Below are 23,839 nucleotides of genomic sequence, written 5' to 3' on the forward strand. Positions count from 1 at the left end.
CCTCAAGAATTACCACTTGATATTTAAATCAACAGTCAATAATACCACCATCTTATATATTATATATATATATAGGGTATAGTACTATTTACTACAAGCAGATTTACTTCTTCTTCAAGTGCCATCTTCGTTCCGAAGGTTGGCGATCATCAGGGCTATACGTATTTTCGAAACTGCTGACCGAAACAATTCGTTGCTGCTACAGCTATACCATTCCCGTAGATTCTTTAGCCAGGAGTTTCGTCTTCTTCCTATGGACCTTTTTCCTGCTATTTTTCCTTGCATAATTATTCGAAGCAGTTCATATCTTTCGCCTCTTGTAATGTGTCCCAAGTATTGCAGTTTTCGTTTTTTGATCGTAAATATGACTTCCTTTTCTTTATTCATTCTTCTCAAGACCTCGACATTTGTGACTCTCTCGGTCCATGATATTCTCAGGATTCTGCGATACATCCACAGTTCAAATGCCTCTAATTTTTTGGTATCAATCTTTTTCAATGTCCATGACTCCATTCCGTAGAACAGCACAGAAAGTACGTAACATCTCATCAGGCGAAGTTTCATTTCAAGGCTCAAATCTCTTCCGCAGAACACTCTCTTCATTTTAGTGAATATGGATCTGGCTTTTTCTATTCTTATTTTGATTTCTGCTGAGCTATCGTTGTCTTCATTTATAAAAGTGCCTAAATATTTGTATTTGCTAACTCGATCGATAATTTCATTGTGTAAATATAAATTTTGGACATTTTGTGTTGATTTCGATATTACCATAAATTTAGTTTTCTTTATGTTCAAAGATAGTCCATATTCTTCGCTGCAGTCTGCTATCTTATTCACCAATGTCTGTAGCTCTTCAAGTGTTTCTGCGATCAGAACGGTGTCGTCGGCAAATCTCAGATTGTTTAATCTAACACCATTTATTTTAATACCTACGGATTGCTCAGAAAGTGTTCTATTCATTACGTCTTCGGAATAGAGATTAAACAGGGTTGGTGACAGTATACACCCTTGTCTCACACCTCGCTTTATTTCAATTTCTTCAGTGGTATTATTCTTTACTCTCACTACTGCTTTCTGATTGTAGTACATATTTGCTATTAGTCGGATGTCTCGTTTATCTAAATTCTTTTCTGTCAGGAGTCTGATTAGGTGATCATGCCGCACTTTATCAAAGGCCTTGTTGTAATCTATGAAACACATGAATACATCTTGATTTATGTCAAGACATCTTTGAGACATAACGTTCAGTGCAAACAACGCCTCTCTTGTTCCAAGTCCATTTCGGAATCCAAACTGGGTATTATTGATGTCCATTTCCAGTTTTCTGTGTACTCTAGAGTGTATAATTTTCAGAAATATTTTCAGTACATGGCTCATCAGACTGATTGTACGGTAATCACTACATTGTTTGGCATTTATCTTTTTTGGTATAGTAACAAAGGTGGATAAAAGCCATTCTTGTGGTATTTTTTAGATTGGCAGATGTGGCAGATTTACTAGTAAATCATAATTTGTTCTTTAGTTAAGCTATTTTTATCTGTAGTGCCCTATGACATCTCGTAACTATACGTTCATTAATAATGGAGACACTGGGTAGTCCCTTTTGGTAGTCGCCTTGTTTGTTTTTTCTATCTTAATATATTCCTGATATCCTTCCCTTTCATTTAACGTATCGCACACTCCAATGGGACCAATAACAAAGGATATATGATGTAATGCCCTCTTAGCAATGCCGCAATGTGTGTTTTTTCTGTCTCAGCCAGAGGCCTTCTTTAGGTCAATAAATTAAAATTTGTCTTTTAGTTAAACTATTTTTATGCATAGTGCGCTATGACATCTCGTATGCAACTATACATTCATTATTAATGAAGACAATGTGTAGTACCCTTTTGGGACTCGCTTTGTTTGTTTTTTCTATCTTAATATATTCGTGATATCCTTCCCTTTCATTTAACGTATCACATGTTCCAATCGGACCAAACACAACATACTCGCTACCCCCTCTCCTTTCGGATGATGTATAATACGTCACTATTCGACGAACTATTCTACCCCCACCACAAAACGGTCAAAAAATGACATATAATAAATACCTATATATTATACGTCGTTGGTGTTACCTTACAGTTACAGTAACCTATATTTTTAGCAATTTTGCGAAAACGTTAATTACTGTGAAGTAGTAAAATTTTCGGTTAAGAATATTTGAATCATAAATTTGTAGAACGAATTAGCAATAAATCAACCGTATCGTTCCTACAGTGGGATCTTGTGCTATTAGGCATTTTAAAAATTCGTTGTGGAGAGGATGTGTTAACTCAGTTTTGGGATTTTTTATTTTTGGGTTGAGTTTTAGCCGTTTGCTAAGATTTTTATCCCTTCTCGCTTTCATGGTTTTAAATGTATGAGTATCATTTGTAGTAAGTTAAAAATAAAGCAAACGTTAACATATTAAACTAATAGTTACAGTACAATAATTATATTGGGTAACTGGAATCTACAGAACCAGTTACCCGAAAACTTGAATTGCCTCATATGTAGAATTTTACCGGGGCAACTGAAACCTATATATTCAAACCGTTTTTCTTTTATTTAACCTCAAAATATTTAAAATAATTACACTATAGATGCTTCTTCTTTTGCCAGCCCAAGTTTCATCTTAAAATACGTATTATTGTACTTAACGCATTTTTTTTCTACATCTGTACCCAATGTTGTTATTCTTCTACATAAAAATACTTTCCCATGAAGATTTTCATATCGGTACTCGTAGCAAGAGTTTAAAAACCAGATGCAACGAAAGCTATGGGGTGGTGGCTGTCATGTTGTATTGCGCGGAAAGCGTGAAATGTTTCATTATGAAATTAGAAGTATATGCCCAGTTACTTCTAGGTTCCACTTACTAATTTGACCTTAGACGGGAATATGCATTGTATGCTCTTTATGAATTGCCTCACAGTATTTTTATGAAAACGAAACCTTAACAAAAAATCATCAAATTCTTCCATATAATTTTTTCGTCCTCGTATAGTGTAGGTCCAGACGTTATTTCTTTCTTTCTTTCTTTCTCCCCTTCCTTTTACCCTATCAGGGTGTCGGATTTGGGCTAGCTATTTTAATTTCCATTTACCCACCTCTTCCATTCTTTTCTGTTTCCTGCCAATATTTTCAATTCCTCGAGTGATTTTTGTTTAAGTTTTCCCTCCTCTATTACTTGCTGTATCCATTTTTTTCTTGGTCTGCCTCTTTTTCTTTTTCCGATGTTTTTTGCTTCATAAATTTTTCTTGTTATTCTAGTGGATTGCATCCTCATCAGATGCCCATACCAGTTCATTTGTCTCTTTGCTATTTTGTTCATTATCGGTTCCTGGTTGGCCATTCTTCTAATAGTCTCGTTGCTTAATCTATCCCATTTTGTCTTTCCAACTATCCTTCTTAGATGTCTCATCTCCATTGCGTTTATCCTGCTCTTATGTTTTTCCAGAATTGTCCAGTTTTCACTTGCATAGAGCACAGTCGGTATCACTATTGTGTTATATATTTTTATTTTTGTTTCTCGTGCAAGTTCTCTTTTTCCCATTATTGGGGCTAACGCATAATATAACTTGTTTGATTTCTTTGCCCTATTTGATATTTCCCAGTCGATTTTTCCGTCATTAGTTATTATACTTCCCAGATATTCGTAAGTTGTTACTATTTCCAATTCTGAGTTTTTACATTTTATCTTTATTTAATTATCTTCCTTATCTCCTTTGCTGCTGATTAGCATTATCTTACTTTTTTCCTCGTTTATCTCAATTTTAAGTTCTTCTATTTGTTCTACCCATATATCCATTAGTTTCTGCATTTTATTCTCGGAATCTGCTATTAGTACTATGTCGTCTGCATACATTAAGGACTCTATTGTTACCGGTTGTAATCTGCGGTAACCTATTATTGTCTGTAGTTGATTAGTTCTGACTCTAGTGTTTCTTATCAATGAGTTCATTACTGTTATGAATAGCAAAGGGGTGAGACTATCTCCTTGTTTAATATCTTCCTTTTACCTCTTTGTAAGTACTTTCTATAATTTTTATCAATGCATTAGGTACGTTTATTTTCCTCAAGCATTTCCCTATAATATGTCTTTCTATCGTGTCAAATACTGCTCTTAGATCTATGAATGCTAATACAGTATACTCCCTCTATAACGAACACAGTTATTACGAGGTTTCGCTTATAACGAGATACATTAGATGTCCCGTGAAATTTCTATTAACTATAACCGTCTATAGCGAGGCAAATTTAATTATAACGAGAGAAAATAAGATTCAAAAACGTGTTTTTTACGTTTTTGGTCGGGTCGTGGCTATAAATAAATACCTTTTCAAACAGCCCCTCAATAAACTTAACTGCAGCCCGCAATAAACTTCTTTACAATGAATAAATACAACTGTTTCACATCTTTAGAAAATATGATAGAATGATACTGGACCATTTAAAGCAGTTAAAAATGACAGAGTTCTTAAAATTGCAGAAGCAATAGTTTATGTTATCCTTGAAAATACGCTTTATACATTATGTAGTTGGAAACAAATATAAGTACAGATTTTTTGTTTTAACATATATCATTGATAATAAACGTAAACAACTCTTTTATGTTTTAATATATTTCATTGACAATAAAAGTAAATAACTTTTTTTCAAAAACGCCATTCAAACAATATTTATTAGCATCTTATATTGCTCCGAATGGCTTCACTATAGGAAGTTAATGGTTTAGAAAATTACAGATTCATATGTATGCACAGTATTATTATTGTCTGATATAACGAGATCGGCTTATAACGAGGTAATTAGTCTGTCATTTCAGTTCTGGTTATAGAGGGAGTCTACTGTACTAGTTTTTCCCCCGTATCTATGCTTCTTTCTATTAGGTTTATAATGATATATATGTTGTCATTTGTCTGACTTCCCGGTCAAAATGCCGTTTGTTCTTCTCCCAATACCATTTCTACTTCTTGTCTCAGTCTCTTCTCTATTATTTTCGTATATATTTTAAAGCATACCGATGACAGACATATTGCTCTATAGTTGTCGCAGTTTACATGTTCTCCTTTTTTGTATATTGGCACGATGATATTGTTCTGCCAGTCTTTAGGGATTGTTTGTTTTTCCCACGCATCTTTATATATTTTCCATAGCCCGTTCTTCTCCCATGTATTTTACCATTTCCGGTTCAATTTCATCATCTCCACCTGCCTTGCCTATTTTTATATTTGATAATCCTTCTATTACTTCTTCTCTACTTATTTGCTCTGGCTCTGTATTTTCTTCGCCTTCATTGATTATATTGTCTTCCTTTATCACTTCGGTATCAAATTTTTTCTCATAATATTCTTTCCAAACCCTATCTATTTGTTCTGGGCTTATTTGTATTTGGTTTGAAGTATCTCTTACTGCGTTTATTTCCTTTCGTTTTCCCTGCCTTATGTGTCGTATTGTCGTCCAAAAGTTTCTATTATTTGTTATATATTCTTCCTGAAGTTCTTCTCCAAATTCTTTCCATGTTTTTGCTTTTGCTTGTGTGACTGTCTTTTTTGCCAATCGTCTCTGCCTATAGTATTTTTATTTATCTTCTTCTAATCCCGTTTCGATGTATTTTTTCCATGCTATTTTCTTCTTTTTTATTTCTGTCTTCACTTCTTTATTCCACTATCTTGTCCTTTTCAACTGTTTATTATATTTTTTGATTCCACACACTTCAGTTGCTGTTGTCTTTAATACTTCACTGTATGTATTCCATCTTTCTTCCATTGTCCATGTTTCTTTTTGGCACTCTATTTGTCTCAGTCTTTTGTTAGTTTCCTCCGTGTAAAATTCTCGCACACTTTTTATCTTTAGTTTGTTTACATTTACTTTCTTGTACTCTTTTCTTTCCACTTCCTCCATTTTTTCATTCTCCAGTTTTGCAGTGACCATCCTGTGTTGTGTAGACAGTTCGGGTTCCTTTTCCGTTAAGATGTTTTTTATATTGTGTTGTAGGTTTCTCATATAGACTATATAGTCGATTAAGCTTTTCGCATTTCTCTCTTCAGCCACAAATGTATATTTGCCAGACGTTATTTAAAAAACATGTTCTTTCATCATCAAAATGTTCCTCAAATTCATGAAGGTCCATTTTCTTGATGTAAAATATAGATTTACCAAAAAAATTTAAATAAAAGTAGTTCTAACATTCACACAAAAACAAAATAATTTATTTTATAAATTTAAGGTTAGAATGCTTTGATTATCCGTTAAACGGCTCCTAATCACACTACTTTTGGCTAGTTAAAGTTAATCAAAACAAAAACAAATCAAAATTCGTAATAAACGAAAGTATTAAAATTTCTCTTTCACATATAATAATAATTAATATGTAATAATATATACATAAAAACGTTTAATGGCTTATTATATGCTAATGCCTATTATGTACTAGTTGATAGGTAAGCACTTGATATTAAACACATTGACCCGCAAAAGTAACCGGACACGGGAAATTCCGTGGTTTTCTCCTTTTAGTTTTGTTGAATTTCCCTGTATAATTAAATATATTTATCAAAATATAAGTTGCTTTTTTCCATTCGCTTATTATTGAAAACATGAGATGACAGCTGCCTTTATTACCTTTAATAACGTACAAAATACTTCATGTCTAAAAGAATTATTGCTAACATGTTAAAGAACTCTTTTACTTTGAAAAATGACATCAAATATTTTTTTATAATATAAATAACCTATACATGCCTATAAGATCCTATTACTTATAAAACTTATCCTAGATTAAAAATTAAAATAAGATAAGAGTAAACCGTTATTATCGGGTATAACCGAATATTATCGGTATAACGGTATAACGTAAAACAATAATCATGAAGATTTACTGATTGGGAATAATAGTAATACTAAAAAAAATATTCATTAGAAAGCTGAAAGCTGAAGAAATAATTCTGAATACTCCAAGACACTCACAACATGATCCAGAAAATAACACAGTTCAGCTCTGCCTGGACACGTTAAAACAAAAACTCCATTTATTCAGGTCGCCTAAAGTTAGTAACAATCGGAAATATGACAATATACTTTTTGAACAAGCAGAGAAGGCTTTCTATAGGAAACTTAATTCCACTGCAGAAAATGCAAATAAATCCTACCCAAGCCAAGAAGAAATTCATAAGTTTTGGGGAAAACAACTTTTGACGCCAGCTACTCATAACAACAATGCTGGATGGATTGAAGAAACAACGAACAACAGTCAACACTACAGTAATATTCCCTATGAACCTTTCACCATTGAAGAAGTCTCGAACATTATCAAAGAGCTTCATAATTGGAAATCCCCTGGACCAGACGGAGTTCAAAGCTTCTGGCTAAAGAAGTTTTGGAGTGTACACGAGCTTTAAACAGTATTAATTAATAATGTTATTTTTAATCCGCAGGAAATATCACCATTTCTTACTCAGGGAACCAATTATCTAATATCGAAGGATCAAAATAACAACCCAAGATCCAGCCAAGTACCGTCCAATTACTTGTCTTCCAACTTTGTACACATTGGACACATCCTGTGTAGCCCAGCGTATCTACGAACACTTATCTAAACAATATCATAGAACCTCAACAGAAGGGATGAGCTAAGGGTTCCATGGGCTCCAAAGAACAACTTATAATCGACTCAGTCATTTCCAACTAGGCGTACACCAAAAAAAAGGAACCTTTTTACCGTCTTCATCGACTACAAGAAGGCCTTTGATTCAGTACCGCATGAATAGCTTATAGATATATTGAAAATATATAAAGTCGATGATAATATAGTGACCTTTTTAAAGCATATAATGACGGAGTGGAAGACTAAAATTCACCTTAAACTACCCGGTGAAAACAACATCGAAACTGAAGATATCCCAATTAACCGGGGCCTTTTCCAGGGGATTGGTTGGGTCCTCTTTGGTTCTGCGATGAACCCACTATCTAAGCTACTCAACTCCACTGGCTCAGGTTTTAGCATCAAAAATAACAATAATGTTGTTGCGAAGCTTAATCATTTGTTGTATATTGATGATTTAATGGCTTCCACTCTAAACAACTTAGATCAGATGCTAAAAACTGTAGAAAATTTCTCAAATGATATCAGTATGCATTTTGGACTAGTATAGTGCCGTACACTAAATATAGTCAGAGGAAAGTTTCAGCCCGGACCCCGGAGGTTTCGATGTGCGAGATGGCCAAAACATCGAGGCAATGGGTGAAAATGTTATGTACAAATATCTCGAAGTAAAACAAGCGCGGAAAATTGACCATAAACAAATAAAAACTGAACTAACTTCGGAGTTCGTGCGAAGATTAAGACAACTAAATCAGTCATATCTTAATGGTAAAAATTTTTTTAAGGCATTAAATACGTACGCCTGTTCCGCGCTGAGCTACTCATTTGGTATTATAAAGTAGTCAAAAACGGTTATAAAGGGTCTTCAGCGGAAAGTAAGAACACTTCTCACAAATGCGCAAAAACATCATCCACGCAGTGCAGTAGAGAGAACAACATTACCGCGGTATCAAGGGGGAAGAGGACTTATGGATGTAGGTGAGCAATTGGATAAACAAATTGCTAATTTAAGAACTTATTTTCAGGTACAGGCTGAGACATCTACTTTACATCGAGCAATTTGCGCAGTAGATGATACAACGCCGCTTAAACTGAGGGAACAAGAAATACTCATAAACCACCTGACTCAGCGAGAAAAAAAACTCACCTGGATGAGTAAACCTCTGCAAGGGTGATAGCTCAATGAGATCAGCCAAGAATATGTCGACAATACAGCGTCGAACTATTGGTTGACATCAGGAAAGATGTTTCCCGAGATAGGTTTCCTACTTGCCAATCAGGATCAGGTTATTCCAACTAAAAATTACCTGAAATATATTGTTAAAGATCCTCAAGTCCAAAATGACAAATACCGATATGGATGCCAAGCCCAAGAAACCATCCAACATCTTACCGGTGACTGCCAGGCATTTGTCGGTACTAATTATAAAGAACGCCATGACTCAGTAGGAAAGATTATCCACCAAGAACTAGCTGACAAACTGGGACTTCTCTAAACCGACCATCTTCCTTATTATCAATACGTCCCTGACAGAATGCTTGAAAATGACAACTAAGCTATAATGGGGCCGCACTGTGCTTACAGACCAACCAGTGGTGCATAATAGACCGGATCTCATACTAGTTACTAAACTTACTAACCAAACAACACTTTTTGATCTGGCGTTTCCCCACACCATTAATTTTCTTGCTAAATACAACGAAAAGATCGCCAAGTACAGAGAGCTAGAAATACAAATCAGGAGACAATGGAGAATGGAAAGTACCCAGACAGTACCTGTTATTCTATCTACTACTGGTGTTATTACCAAAAACCTCCTAGATAACATATAACAGCTGGGTCTAAAGGAATATCACTATAAGGCCATGCAGAAAGCTGTACTCCTCGCGACGTCCAGAGGTGTAAGAAAATTTTTGGGGGAGACTCCAACATACCAAGTCACCTAGGGCTCGATAACACTGAAAGAGTCCCACCAGAGCTCAATCCTTTTGATACCGTAGGTATCTGGGATGAGTGAATTTTCCCCTTAGAGAGAGTGTGAGCCGTATGGCTAAATCTGGAATATTCATTAATAATTACTGATTTAATACTATTGGCTTCTACTCGAAGCCATCGATTAGATATTGAAAACAGTAGAAAATGTCTCTAATGATATTAGTATGCACTTCCGTCTTGACAAGTGCCGTGTCTTAAATATAATCAAAGGAAAGGTTCAGCCTGGCGGATTCGATGTGCAAAATGGCCAGAAATGTGTGAAAAGGATATGTATAAATACCTCGGAATAAAGCAAGCGCGGAAGATTGACCATAAGCAAATGAAAACTGAGATAACTACTGAGTTTATACGAATGAAACAGTTGCTTTATTCACACCTTAAGAGTAAAATTTTGTTTAAGGCACTAAACACCTACGCATGATCCGCACTTAGCTATTCATTTGGTATTGTTAAGTGGACAAAAACGGATATAGAAAATCTTCACCTCATCACACACCTCACAAACGCACAAAAACACTATCCTCGAAGTTCAGTAGAAAGAACGACATTACTGCGGTATTTAGGAGGACAAGGACTTATGGATATAAGTGCGCAATTAGAAAACCAGATTACTAATTTAAGAATTTATTTTAAGCGATTTGTACAGTAGGTGACACAACACCGATAAAACTGAGGGAACCCGAAATGCGCATAAATCATCTTAATAAAGACGAAAAAATTCGCACCTGAATGGGTAAACCTCTGCATGGGCGACATTCCAATCAAGTCAGTCAAGACTGTGTCGACAATGTAGCGTCGAACTATTGGCTGTTCCCTGAAACAGAAGGCTCATTATTTGCCATTCAGGATCAGGTTATACCAACAAAAAATTACCTTAAATATATCATCAAAGACCCTCCAGTCCAAAACGACAAATGCCGATATGGATGTCAAGACCAAGAAACCATCTACCATCTTACTAGGGGCTGCCAGGCATTTGCTGCAACTGAATACAAGGAACGGCATGATTCAGTGGGGAAAACTCTTCATCAAGCAGTAGCAATCAAACTTTGACTTCTCCAAGCAAACCATCTCCCATATCATCAATACATCCCAGAGAGTATGCTTGAAAATAACAACTTCAAGCTTTATTGGGACCGCACTGTGTTCACAGACCAAACAGTAGCACACAATAGACCAGATCTCGTACTAGTTAATAAACTAACGAGACAAACATTACTAATCGACGTTGCGATACCTAACAAGAATAATCTGCGTGTTAAATACAATGAAAACATCGCCAAGCACAGAGATCTGGAAATACAAATAATGAGACAATGGAGAATGAAATGTACCCAGACGATACCTATTATTCTTTCTACTACTGGAGTCATTTCGAGGAACCTCCTAGAAAACATAAAAGAGTTGGATCTGAATGAACATCTCTACAAGATCATGCAGAAAAGTGTACTACTCTCAACGTCCAGATGTGTACGAATTTTTTTAGGAGATACTCCAGTATAATAAGTCACCTAGGGCTCGATAACATGGAAAGAGCCTCACCAAAGCTCGATCCTTTTTTAACCGTAGGTATCTGGGATGAGTGAATTTTTCCCATAGAGGGAGTGAGAGCCGTATGACTAAATCTGGATATTCATTATAATATTCCGGCGTTTGTCGGAACTGATAACTGATTACAAAGAACTCCATGACTCAGTAGGAAAGATTCTGCACCAAGAACTAGCTAGTAAACTGGGACTTCTCCAAAACGACCATATCCCTTATGATCAATATGTCACTGAGAGGATGTTTGAAAACGACAACTATAAACTTTACTTGGACCGCACTATGCTCACAAACCAACCAGTGACACATAATGGATCGGATCTCATACTAGTTAAAAAAAACTTACCTAACAATGTGTGGCTATACCTAACAATAACAACCTGCGTGTTAAATACAACGAAAAAATCGCCAGATACGGAAATTTGTAAATACAAATAAGGATACAATGAAGAATGGAAAATACTCAGACGATACCTATTATTCTCTCTAATTCTGGAGTTATTCCGAAGAGCCTCTTAGAGAACATAAAACAGCTCTTAATGAATCTCTCTATAAGACCATGCAAAAAGCAGTACTGCTCTCAGAATCTAGAGTATCTCTCAAAATTGTTGGGAGATAATCCGACGTACCAAGTCACCTAGGGCTCGATAACACGGAAAGAGTCCCACCAGGAAAGCTTAATCCTTTTGATACGGTAAGTATCTGGGATGAGTTAATTTTCCCCTTAGAGGGAGTGTGAGCCGTATGGATAATATTCATTAAATCTGGATAATATTCATTAAATAAAACAGAACATACAAGTTTGATCAAATATCTATATAAATATAAGTAAAGTTACACGTATTTCTCCCTTCTACATGTAATTTGACAGGTTACGTCAAAATAAGGTATCTTTAAATAAAGGTCCTCTGGCCTGTAGTTAATTTAAATAAAGGCGTCCTGTATTTATTAAAGGACAAAAATAAGAGACGCAAAACTGCTCATGCGTATATTTCAAAATAAAGGTACTTTTATTACAGGACGGCATAAAACACCGCTTCAATAACTATTGTCAAGGTGCTCTCGATCAATCGAATATTTACGTAAAATATTGCTCGTTAACTTAATTGTATTCCTTTTTGGTGTATGTTGGCTGCTTTTTCGGGAATGAAAAGTGTTTTTAATAACAAAGAATAATTTGTAACGAGGCCAGATCAAGTAGCACAAGCTGTTGCTCCTCATAATGATGGACTTTTCATTCGACATATCGAAGATATGCTTGGAAGCACAATATTCGATGTTTTACAAAGATTTCGAGAAACTGATTTTTATTCAATAAGACTTGTACAGAGAAGACCAATGTCAACAAATCTCTTAGAAGACCTGTTTCTTAGACCTTCATTGCTTCGAAAGCGGACAGTTACTGTTATAGCTTTGTCTAGGAAACTGGTATATGTTCATGGTACCGTAGTTTCACCTGACACCGTACGTCGAAGATTAAGCGAACAAAATGTATCATCTTATATACCTGCCACAGGCCATTTACTAGACGCAGCTCATCAAAGACAATTGCTTAACTCCTAAAATACAGGTGGTGGAGGTATAGTGGTATGGGGCGGCATTTCTTTGGAAGCACATACAGATCTTTTTATGTTAGAGGCAGGTGGCCTTAATGCTGATAGGTACATTAGGGAATGTCTAGATCATATGTTACCTTATATGCATTTTGTAGGTAAACATTTTTTCCCAATGCAGGGTAATGTACGGCCGCACATTGCCAGGGTAATAATGCAATACTTTATACATGTAGGTATTCAGTTTCTAGCCTGGCCACGTAGAAGTCCAGACCTTAACCCGATAGAGTATTTGTGGGACAACTTAAAAAGAAAAGAGGTTAGTCTTTGTATGTGGGTATATTTTATTATATACACATACAAAGACTAACCTCTTTTGTTATACGTGGTATACAGCCAGCTACAGGAATTATTTTCCTTGTGGATTTTAACTTAAAAAGGGTAGTTAGGCAAAATTATGGCGAATTTGAAACCGTGGCAGCTTTAGAACAGGCGCTAAATAAACGAGTGGGAACAAATACCACAAAACGAGATTTCTGATTTGATCCAGTCTATGCCAGAACCAGCGGATATACTAAAGTTGATAGACAAAGATCGAATCCACTTGTTAGTAGACTTATTTAACAAGATTTATGAAAACAGTATAATTCCTGAAGAATGGCTAAGATCAACGTTTGTCCCTCTACCCAAGAAGGCACATGCTAAGCAGTGCAGTGATCATCGCTCATCAGTCTGATGAGCCACACCTTAAAAATATTCCTCAAAATAATTCACAATAGAATTTACAGAAAATTGGAAGAAGATATCGGAGAAACTCAGTTTGGATTCCGGGAGGGATATGGAACTCGCGAAGCATTATTTGCCTTTAACGTCTTGACACAGAGGTGTTTGGATGTGAATTAAGATGTATTTGCTTGTTTCATTGATTACAACAAGGCGTTTGATAACGTCAAGCATGACCAACTTTTAGAGATCTTGGAAGCTAAACAGTTAGACACTCGCGATATAAGAATAATATCTACTTTGTCATTATAATCAGAAAGCAGTCGCACGCATCGAAAATAGAACAACAAATGAAATTCAAATTAAAAAAGGAGTTAGACAAGGATGTGTGCTGTCACCAATGCTATTTAATCTCTATTCGGAAGAAATTATGAAGAAAGCATTGTAGGAAGAAGAGATTCGAATAAAAGTTAACGGCCAACCAATTAATAATATTAGATACGCAGATGATACGGTTTTAATGGCAAAGACAGTAGAAGATCTGCAAGCCATTTTAAACAAGGTAGTCACAGCTAGTGAAGACAAAGGGTTAACAATGAACGTCAAGAAGACAAAATTCATGATTATTTCAAAAAAACAAAGATTGTACAAACCTGTACATTCACATTAACGAAATCGAACGGGTGCACAAATATAAATATTTGGGAACAAGCGTTAATAACAACAATGACATCACAGAAGAAATAAAAACTAGAATTGGAAAGGCTCGAGCTGCTTTTGTTAATATGAAGGACATTCTGGGAAGTCATGACATTAACTTAAACCTGAAAATGAGATTGGTTAGATGCTACATCTTCTCGATACTGCTGTACGGAGTAGAGACTTGGACTTTAAACAAGAGCAATATTGATAAACTAGAGGCCTTCCAAATGTGGATATACAGAAGAATTTTGAAAATACCTTGGACAGACAAAGTAATAAATAGTGAAGTTCTTCGAAGAATGAACAAAGAACGGGAGCTGTTGATCACCATCAAGAGAAGAAAGTTGAAATATTTTGGTCATGTGATGAGAGGGAAAAAGTACCGATTGCTCCAGTTAATTATCCAAGGAAAGATTCAGGGCAAACGAAGCGTGGGGAGACGACGTATATCTTGGCTGCGCAATTTAAGAGACTGGTTCTAGTGCACATCTAACCAATTATTTAGAGCAACAGCTTCAAAGATGCGAATAGCAATGATGATTGCCAAACTTCGTAGCGGAGAGGGCACTTGAAGAAGAAGAATGCCAGAACTGATAAGAGCGATTATTCGAGTTCGTGGAGCAAATGCTCGATTTTAGTATTATAATTTTAAAAATATTTTTAATTTGAAAAATATATTACTCAGGAATAAAAAAAATTGTAAATTTTAATTCGTTGTTAAATTAGTCATTGTTTTGGAATTTGTTTTTTATTTTATGGTTTTTTATTAAACAAAAATAATTTATTAAAATTGAAGTTTTTCTAATTCTTTTTATTTTACTTAAGATAAACTTAGTGTCCGGTTACTTCTGCGAATCAGTGTATATAATGGGATTGAATATTGCATTCAATTTTTCCTTAAAATAAAAAACATACATTTTTTTTTTATTTCAGCCTTTCTCGAAGAAAAACACACATCAGAAACCATGAAAACGATATCGGTGCGTTCATGTAATAAAGAACAACGTATGGATCGAAATGTTGAAGAAAAAACATTAAAATGTGAAATTTGTTTTAAGCAGTTTTCTCAGAAAATTAGTTTGAAAACACATTTAAGATTACACACTGGAGAAAAACCTTACAAGTGTGAAATTTGTTTTAATATGTTTACTCAGAAAACTTCTTTGGATGACCACAGAATAGTTCACACTGGAGAAAAACCTTACAAGTGCGACATTTGTTTTAAGCAGTTTTCAAGAAAAAGTTCTCTTAATGAACACAAAATAGTTCACACTGAAGAAAAACCATACAAGTGCGAAATTTGTTTTAACCAGTTTTCTCATAAACGTAGTTTGAAACTACATTTGAGATTGCACACTGGAGAAAATCTACACAAGTGCAAAATTTGTTTTAAGCAGTTTTCTCAGAAAAGTAATTTGCAAGTACATTTGAGATTACACACTGGAGAAAAACCTTACAAGTGTGAAATTTGTTTTAAGCTGTTTACTCATAAAACTTCTCTGGATGAACACAAAATAGTTCACACTGGAGAAAAACCTTACAAGTGCGAAATTTGTTTTAAACAGTTTTATCATCAAAAGTATTTAAAAATACATTTAATCATACACGCTGAAGAAAACCCGTACAAGTGCGAAATTTGTTTTAAGCAGTTTTCTCAGAAAATTAATTTGAAAACACATTTGAGATTACACACTGGGGAAAAACCTTACAAGTGTGAAATTTGTTTTAAGCTGTTTACTCAGAAAAATGCTTTGGATGCACACAGAATAGTTCACACTAGAGAAAAACCGTACAAGTGCGAAATTTGTTTTAAGGAGTTTTCTCAGAAAAGTTCTTTGAAAGTACATTTTAGATTACACACTGGAGAAAAACCTTACAAGTGTGAAATTTGTTTTAAGGAGTTTTCAAGAAAACGTTCTCTGGATGAACACAAAATAGTTCACACTGAAGAAACACCATACAAGTGCGAAATTTGTTTTAAGCAGTTTTCTCAGAAAAGTGCTTTGAAAGTACATTTGAGATTACACACTGGAGAAAAACCTTACAAGTGTGAAATTTGTTTTAAGCTGTTTAGTCATAAAACTTCTTTGGGTGAACACAAAATAGTTCACACTGGAGAAAAACCTTACAAGTGCGAAATTTGTTTTAAGCAGTTTTCTCAGCAAAAGCATTTAAAAATGCATTTAATCATACACTCTGGAGAAAAACCTTACAAGTGCGAAATTTGTTTTAAGCAGTTTTCTCAGCAAAAGCATTTAAAAATGCATTTAATCATACACTCTGGAGAAAAACCTTACAAGTGTGAAATTTGTTTTAAGCTGTTTACTCATAAAACTTCTTTGGATAAACACAAAACAGTTCACACTGGAGAAAAACCTTATAAGTGCGAAATTTGCTTTAAGCAATTTTCTCAGAAAAGTAATCTCAATACCCATTTTAGATTGCACACACGAGAAAAACCTCAAGTGCAATCTTAAAACTTCTAATGCAATTTTTAGTGATAATGCTGCGTATTAATGCATATAGTAATCAGTATTAATAAATTTGGATATGTGGTATTATCAAATAACTGATTGTTTTTCATTTAAAGATGACTCAAAGAGCAGATCTTTCACTCCTGGTACGTCTTTCTCTTCTGATGTTTCCAGATGAGAAACATGTAGTCACATCAAAAATAGTACATTTTATTCAGAGGGTTACAAATATGATAAACTTACTTTCTGCGGTGCTACCCATCATTTGTGCTCTCGATAACTGGGTCGTTTCACTCCCAGGTAGTATAATCACGATTTAAAATAAACGAGTAGATATTGGAGAGTGGAATATCACCGGAGGTTCGACTAGCTCTACATTCTGCATACGTGCCTTCTACATACGATTTCATGGAACTAAAATTTGAATGCGAACTTTTTTTTTCTTTTATTAAGTTATTTTCTCAAATTGTCATGCAAATCACTTCTTGAATAAGTACCCGGGATCGATTCTTTAAAATTATATTTGTTCTTAATTCAAAGAATGACATTGAGTTTTAGCTTCAATTTTCAGCATACTTTTACAAACAAATGCTTCGAAGAGTAGTTTTAGATTAGTAAATTGTATTTAAAAACAGTATATCTATTAAAGTAGTAAATTATTAAAATACCCGAGAAATAAAAATTGTTTATTGATCTATTGTGGTGAGGCTAACGTTACAAGAATTTTAGTGATCATACTGCGTTTTGGTGGTTATAGTAATCCGTACTGATAGCGATGGTACAACAGAAGTTTCGATGTGTTCACTCATGCAATGACATCTAAGTAAAACTCTACTTAGCTCCAAATAGCAAAATAACCACTAAAATATCGTAAAAGTAGATGGAAAAAAACTAATATTGATACCAACTGTTAAGCCGATCAAAACTACTAAATAAAATATTTTTTTTTGTTTTTACCGTGTCTGATAGTGTCCTAAAAAATAAACTGTATGAAGCCATGGATGAATTCCAAATTCCCGATAAACTCATAAGATTGGTTAAGGCTACAATGCGTAAAGTTGTTTGCAAAGTCGAAATACAGGGCGAAAAATCACAGGCATTTGAAACGCATGTTGGGCTGCGACAAGGGGATACGCTGGCGTGTCTCCTTTTTAACATTTCTCTGGAAAAGGCGGTCAAGGATAACCAAATAGACAACAGAGGAAACATTTTTAATAAAACATCCCAAATTTTGGCATGTGGAGATGATGTTGACCTAGTTGCCCGCACAACACGCAAGCTAGAAGAAATGTATACCACCTTGTCAAATGCCTCAAAAAATATGGGCCTGCAAGTAAACGAGGAGAAAACTAAGACAATGGCATCAAGACCCAACAATAGAGCCAGAAACATCGGCCACCAATTCACGGTTGATAACTCTACCTTTGAAGTGGTGGACAAATTCACATACTTAGGCACCCTGGTCACCAAGGAGAACGTCATGACGGAAGAAATCAAGCGAAGAATAACCCTAGCAAACAAATGCTATTTTGGATTGAGTAGACATATGAGAAGCAAAAACTTAAGCCAAATAACAAAAATAACCATATACAAAACCCTTATACAACCAGTGTTGACAGATGGATCGGAGACATGGGCCATTTCCAAGGCAGATGAAGACCTCCTGCTTATATTTGAACGAAGGATCCTGAGAAGAATATTCGGTGGCATCTGTGAAAATGGTGTTTGGAGAAGGAAGTACAACTACGAGATATATTACAGATATAAACATATATTTGGTGGTGAAGGCGTAGTATCTCTTATACAAATAGGAAGACTGCAAGACATCTGGCAAGATCACAGCAGAACAACCCTCCTAGAAGAATCCTTATGTCACAACCTGTGGGAAGTAGAAGTAGGGGTAGATCAAAACTCAGATGGAGGGATGGTATAGATGAGGGTGGTAGAAAAATAGGAGCAGCAAACTGGCAATGGATAGAACTGACTGGCGTAATAGACTTGGGAAGGTAGAGGCTCTTTTATAGGGCTGTAGCACCAATGATGATTTACCGTGTATGTAGTAATACCAAACTATAATAAGTGGATGTAGAACTGGAGGACAATACAGTAATCCCTCTTCAACCGCGGGGGTGGCGTTCCGAGGAGAAAGGCGCAGTTGATGTAACCGTGGTTGGCGAGGGATCCACTGTCCAAAGAAAAATATGAAATATAATTCAATTAGGATACGTATATTAGTACATATGTAACTATACGATGAAAAAATAAAATTAGCAGTTAGATAGTTTAATAAATGTATACATATGTGTACATATTCTTCTTCTTCCTATGCCGTCCCCATTAACGGAGGTTGGCGACCACATTTTTAAAAGCTTCTCTGTCTTTTGCAACGTGGAATAATTCGTCTACAGTCATGTTTGTCCAGTCTCGAATATTTCGCAGCCACGACTTCCTCTTTCTACCTATTCCCTGTGTACATATTACGAGTATAGAATGCTTTAAAAACTTCATTTTTTAAAATATAAGATGGTTGGCTGCTTCATTTTCATCCTAATTTTCTTTTGCGCTTACAGTTTTTGAGCAGACGATAATATCGTGTTTATGTTGCTTAAAGTGAGAGACGTGATTGCCATCTCGTCTTTTACTTCTTGGGATTTTGACATTATGTAAAGAAACTCTTTTTTTTTTTTAATCTTTCGAACCATCCTTTACTCGCTTGGAAACTAGAAGATTCGACAGCATTTAGATTTTCCTTTTAACATAGTCTTTACGATACCTTTCAGACGAAGAAACTTTTCAGTATAAAAACTATGTATGCTATAACGAGAACCGTAAAATGCTGTTACCTTAAGCGAAATGCGAAGAAGCACATTATGTGTGTACATATATCTGTGAAATACTTACTACTAAATGTGACGCATAGGAGTGATAATATGATCGGATGCCAGTGAATTACCGTGTAGACTGTATAGAGTGGAGCATTCGTCAAAAGTCGATTGGGCGGATATCGAAACCGCGGATAAGCGAAATCGCAGTTGATGAGTCCGCAGATAACGAGGGATTACTGTAAGCGAAGCCGGGATTTATTAAAGTTTGGTGCGTGTATTGTCCTTAAGGTGGACACAAATAAGGGGACAAACAATGTAAACGTTTCCCGTGATAATTATATGGAATCTTGTGTTGGTGGTTTTACGCAAGATAACCTAGAAAATACTAGGGGATTTTTTAAAATCCTAATTAGATATATATATATATATATATATATATATATATATATATATATATATATATATATATATGTATATATATTTATATATATATAAATTTCCGCGGTCAGATGAATGAAAATTACTTAGTTCTCGGTAAGAACCGCGTTGAGAATTTATTACTCGACGTTTCGGCACCCATTTTAGAGCCATTATCAAGAGTGATACGGTTCCGTTCGAGTTCGGGGTCTCAATCTGCCTACTCCCCTCACTCGAGACGTGCCAGTATCGTGTTCTGTATAAATACAAGAACTGTCTCTCGGCACTGAGGTCTCAATCTGCCTACTCCTCAGTGTCGAGTGACAACCGGTCTTACCCTGTGGCTGCTTTTATACTCGCTGTATGCGCGGGAACGGCATGCGCTGACGTGGCCTGAGCGGTGTGGGCGGGAGGTCGCTGAAGCAGGGGTCGCCGGCAATCGTTTCGCGTCATCGCGCGTATTTAACCTGGGCCGTTTTTCGATTTCGATAGCTTCACGAATGAATCTTGATTTTAAAGAGCGGATGAAGGCGATGGTTTTTGCTTTTTCGAAATCTATTTTTTGGCCTGTTTGAATATGATGTTAGGCTAGGGCTGAAGTAGTATCGGAATGTTTGACAGATATAGAATGTTCGTAAATACGGTTATGGATTCGTCGGTTTGTCTGTCCGATGCATGTACGTGGGCAACTGGAACAGGGTATCTCGTAAACACCATGGTCTTCATTAGGGATTTGCTCTTCCTGAGAACTAAGTAATTTTCATATATTTATATATATATATATATATATATATATATATATATATATATATATATCTATATATATATATATATATATATATATATATATATATATATATATATATATATATATATATATATATATATATCGATACATCAGTATCAGAGTGCACAACTCAAAATTTTTCAATATGGAGATAAGTATAAGGAAATGGTTAAAAGATGTTTATTTATCAGTTTCAAATTGAACCATCTAAAAATTCCAACACCATTGTAAAAATTTTGACTTGTCATCATGCCGAATCGAATATTTTGTTTACACCGTCGTAGTTTCATATCGCATCATTTTGAATTAGTGCGCAATGAAACTTGATTGGTAGAACTGTTGTCAGCTACTAACTGAAAATGGTGCGGTATGAAACTGTCAATATCTGCAAGGTTGAAAAATCACAAAAAATTAAATTACAAGAGTAAAGTACCACAACTTTTAGATGAACGTTGCTGTAAACTTTATACAGAGCTTTTGTAGCTTCTATGAGTTCCGTCTGTATTTCTAATTTGTACATTCCCTCCCATAGTTCTGACCTTCCGCACCAAAGTGCGGAAATTACTAGAAGAGCAAGACTAGCATGGGCAGTATTTGGAAAACTTAGTTGGATACTTAAGAACCGCAAAATACCCCAATACTTGATGAGCAAAGTGTTCAACCAATGCATCCTTCCTATCATGACATATGGATGTCAAACCTGGACCCTAACCAAGGCAAACATGAATAAACTAGCCACAACAGAAAGAACAATGGAAAGAGCAATGTTAGGTATACGACTGTCAGATAAAAAGAGGAACGACTGGGTAAGATCCAAAACATAAGTCGAGGACATAGCAACAAAAATTGCCAAACTTAAATGGAGCTTCGCGGGCCACACTGCTAGACAAAAAGACCAACGTTGGAATACTACAATACAACATCGAAGACCTTACGAAAGTAAACGACCAAGAGGAAGACCACAGATGAGATGGGTTGATGACATTAAAAGAATAGCCGGAACAAATTGGAAATATGTTGGTCAGAATAGAGACCGATGGAAGGAGTTGGGAGAGGCCTATGTCCAAACATGGACGACAGAAGGCTAAGAAGAAGAAGAAAGAAGTTCTGACCTTGGTACAGTCATACGCCTTTCTCAAGTCCACAAATGCCAAATGTATATCTCTATTTTTTGCTTTTTTCTTTTCCAACAGTTGTTCCAGTGTGTATATGTGGTCTATGCATGATCTTCCTGCTGTGAAGCCTGCCTGATCCTCCCCGATTTTGCCTTTTATTGCTTGCTCTATCTTTTCTCGCAGTATCTTCCCATATAATCTTCCTATTGATGATATTACGCTTATTTCTCTGGAGTTTTCGCATCGTTTTCTATCTCCTTTCTTAAATATAGATGTCATATATGCCTCCGTCCATTCCTTGATCCGTATTTTATAAGCTCAGGTGAGATGCCTCCAGGTCCCGGTGCTTTCTTATTTTTGATTGCTTTTATGGCCGTTGTCATTTCCCTATCTGTTATCTCTATTTCTTGTTGTGAGGATCTGCTTCGTCTTCGCCTGTTTTCTTTTCCAATAAATTGTGGTCTTTGTTCTGTTAACAGTTCCTTGTAATAGTCCTTCCATTCTTTGTCCTGTATATTTCCCAATTTAATTTTTTCTTTTGAGTTTTGTTTCAATCCTCTCAGTACTTTCCATGACTCCGAAGTTCTTGTACCTCCTATGTATGTTTCAATATTTAAGCAGGTTCTTTCCCATTCTTCATTGTTTTGTTGTGTTATTTGTTTTTTCACTTCTCTATCTTTTTCTCTATATTCTTTATAAATTTCTTCGTTGTTTGTAATCAGCCATTTTCTGTATAGTTACTTTTTTTCTTCAATTATTCTTTTTGTTGGTTCATTTATTTCATAATAGTGCTGTTTATTAGTTATATGTTCTTTTTCTCCAAGGGCTTCGAATGCTGCTTGTTTTATACTCGCATTTATATGCTCGTATATTTCTTCGATGTTGCCGTATCTAAATTCTATTAATTTTTGGTCTAGACGTTGTTGGTATAGTTCTCTTATTGATTGTTCTTGGAGTAGTTCTATATTGTATTGTTTTTCTCTTATAGTGTTCAACGGTTCTTCTGTAGAAGGGGTCTTGTTATGTTTCCAATTAATGCCCATTTTTGCTGTGAGTAGTTTATGGTCCGTTCCACATTATGCTCCTCTTCTGACTCGCACATCTTTGATCTTTATTGTGGTATCTTGTTTGATTATTATGTAGTCTATTATCGATTTCAGCTTTCGTGTTACTTGCGTCCATGTATATTTATGAACATTTTTATGTCTGAAGAATCCGTTGGTGATTTTTAGATTGTTTAGTTCGCATATTTCAATCAGACGTTCTCCGTTATCGTTTTGTTCATCCTCTCCAAATCTCCCCACTACTTTATCGTTTTCTTTCCTTCCGGTTCTGCTGTTAAGGTCTCCTGTTATAATTATCTCCACGTTCTTCTTAATTAGCTCTATTTGATGTTGAAGTTGTTCCGTGAAATGTTCTTTTTCTACTCTCGGGCAATCGTCTGTTGGTGCAGATACTGCATATACCGAGTATCACTGTCTCTTTACCGTATATGTCTAAATGCATTTTAATTATTCTCTCGTTGATTGGTTCCCGTGTTCTAACCCTGTTCTTTCACTTATTTTTGATTAGTATTCCCACTCCTGCCTTTGCTCTACATTCTTCGCTTCAGCAGTGTATATGGTCTTCTGTTGTTTCCGTTCCATTTCCTTTCTTTTTGGTTTCTGTTGTTACTAGTCGATGTTGCTTTCTCTAAACTCCTTGATCACTTCCGTCGCCTTTTTGTTCCATCCTTGTATATTCCATGTTGCACATATGAATGTTATATCTTTTCTTCGTTTTGATTTTTGGTTGAGCTTTGATAAGACTGGGTCTTCCGAACTCTCCCCCCCCCCCTATCCGATGGTTGGCTTTTTTATCTTGCGATTTTCGTTCTTCTTACCCTTATGTTTTTCTGTGTTAGGTTGCTAATCCCTAACGCCACAACCCCCGTTTGGAGGACCTATTCTTTAGCCGCCCATTCTGGATCAGACGCTTTTGGTTCTTCCGCCCTCTCGACCATTGTGACTTTTCCAGCCATCCTCTGCTCTCGAGAGCGTTGACCGGTTTTCACCTGCACCCCAGGCAGGGAC

At 35.6% G+C, this 23,839-nt stretch overlaps 1 protein-coding gene across 4 annotated transcripts in view; it reads left to right on the top strand.

Moving 5' to 3' along the window:
* The window catches only part of LOC140437138 (uncharacterized), an 86,757-nt gene that overhangs the window by 13,198 nt on the left and 49,720 nt on the right, over nucleotides 1-23,839 (top strand). Inside the window, exon 3 of one of the 4 annotated variants that reach the window (XM_072526472.1) lies at nucleotides 15,083-16,626. The exons of the other annotated variants lie outside the window; for them this stretch is intronic. Within the exon in view, the coding sequence (XP_072382573.1) occupies nucleotides 15,083-16,626 (1,544 nt within the window). Of the gene's footprint in view, nucleotides 1-15,082; nucleotides 16,627-23,839 lie in introns of those variants that run through there. 4 annotated transcript variants of the gene reach the window in all.

The sequence above is a fragment of the Diabrotica undecimpunctata genome, chromosome 3 (assembly GCF_040954645.1).
Source record: "Diabrotica undecimpunctata isolate CICGRU chromosome 3, icDiaUnde3, whole genome shotgun sequence".
In the NCBI taxonomy this organism is placed as follows: Eukaryota; Metazoa; Arthropoda; class Insecta; order Coleoptera; family Chrysomelidae; genus Diabrotica; species Diabrotica undecimpunctata.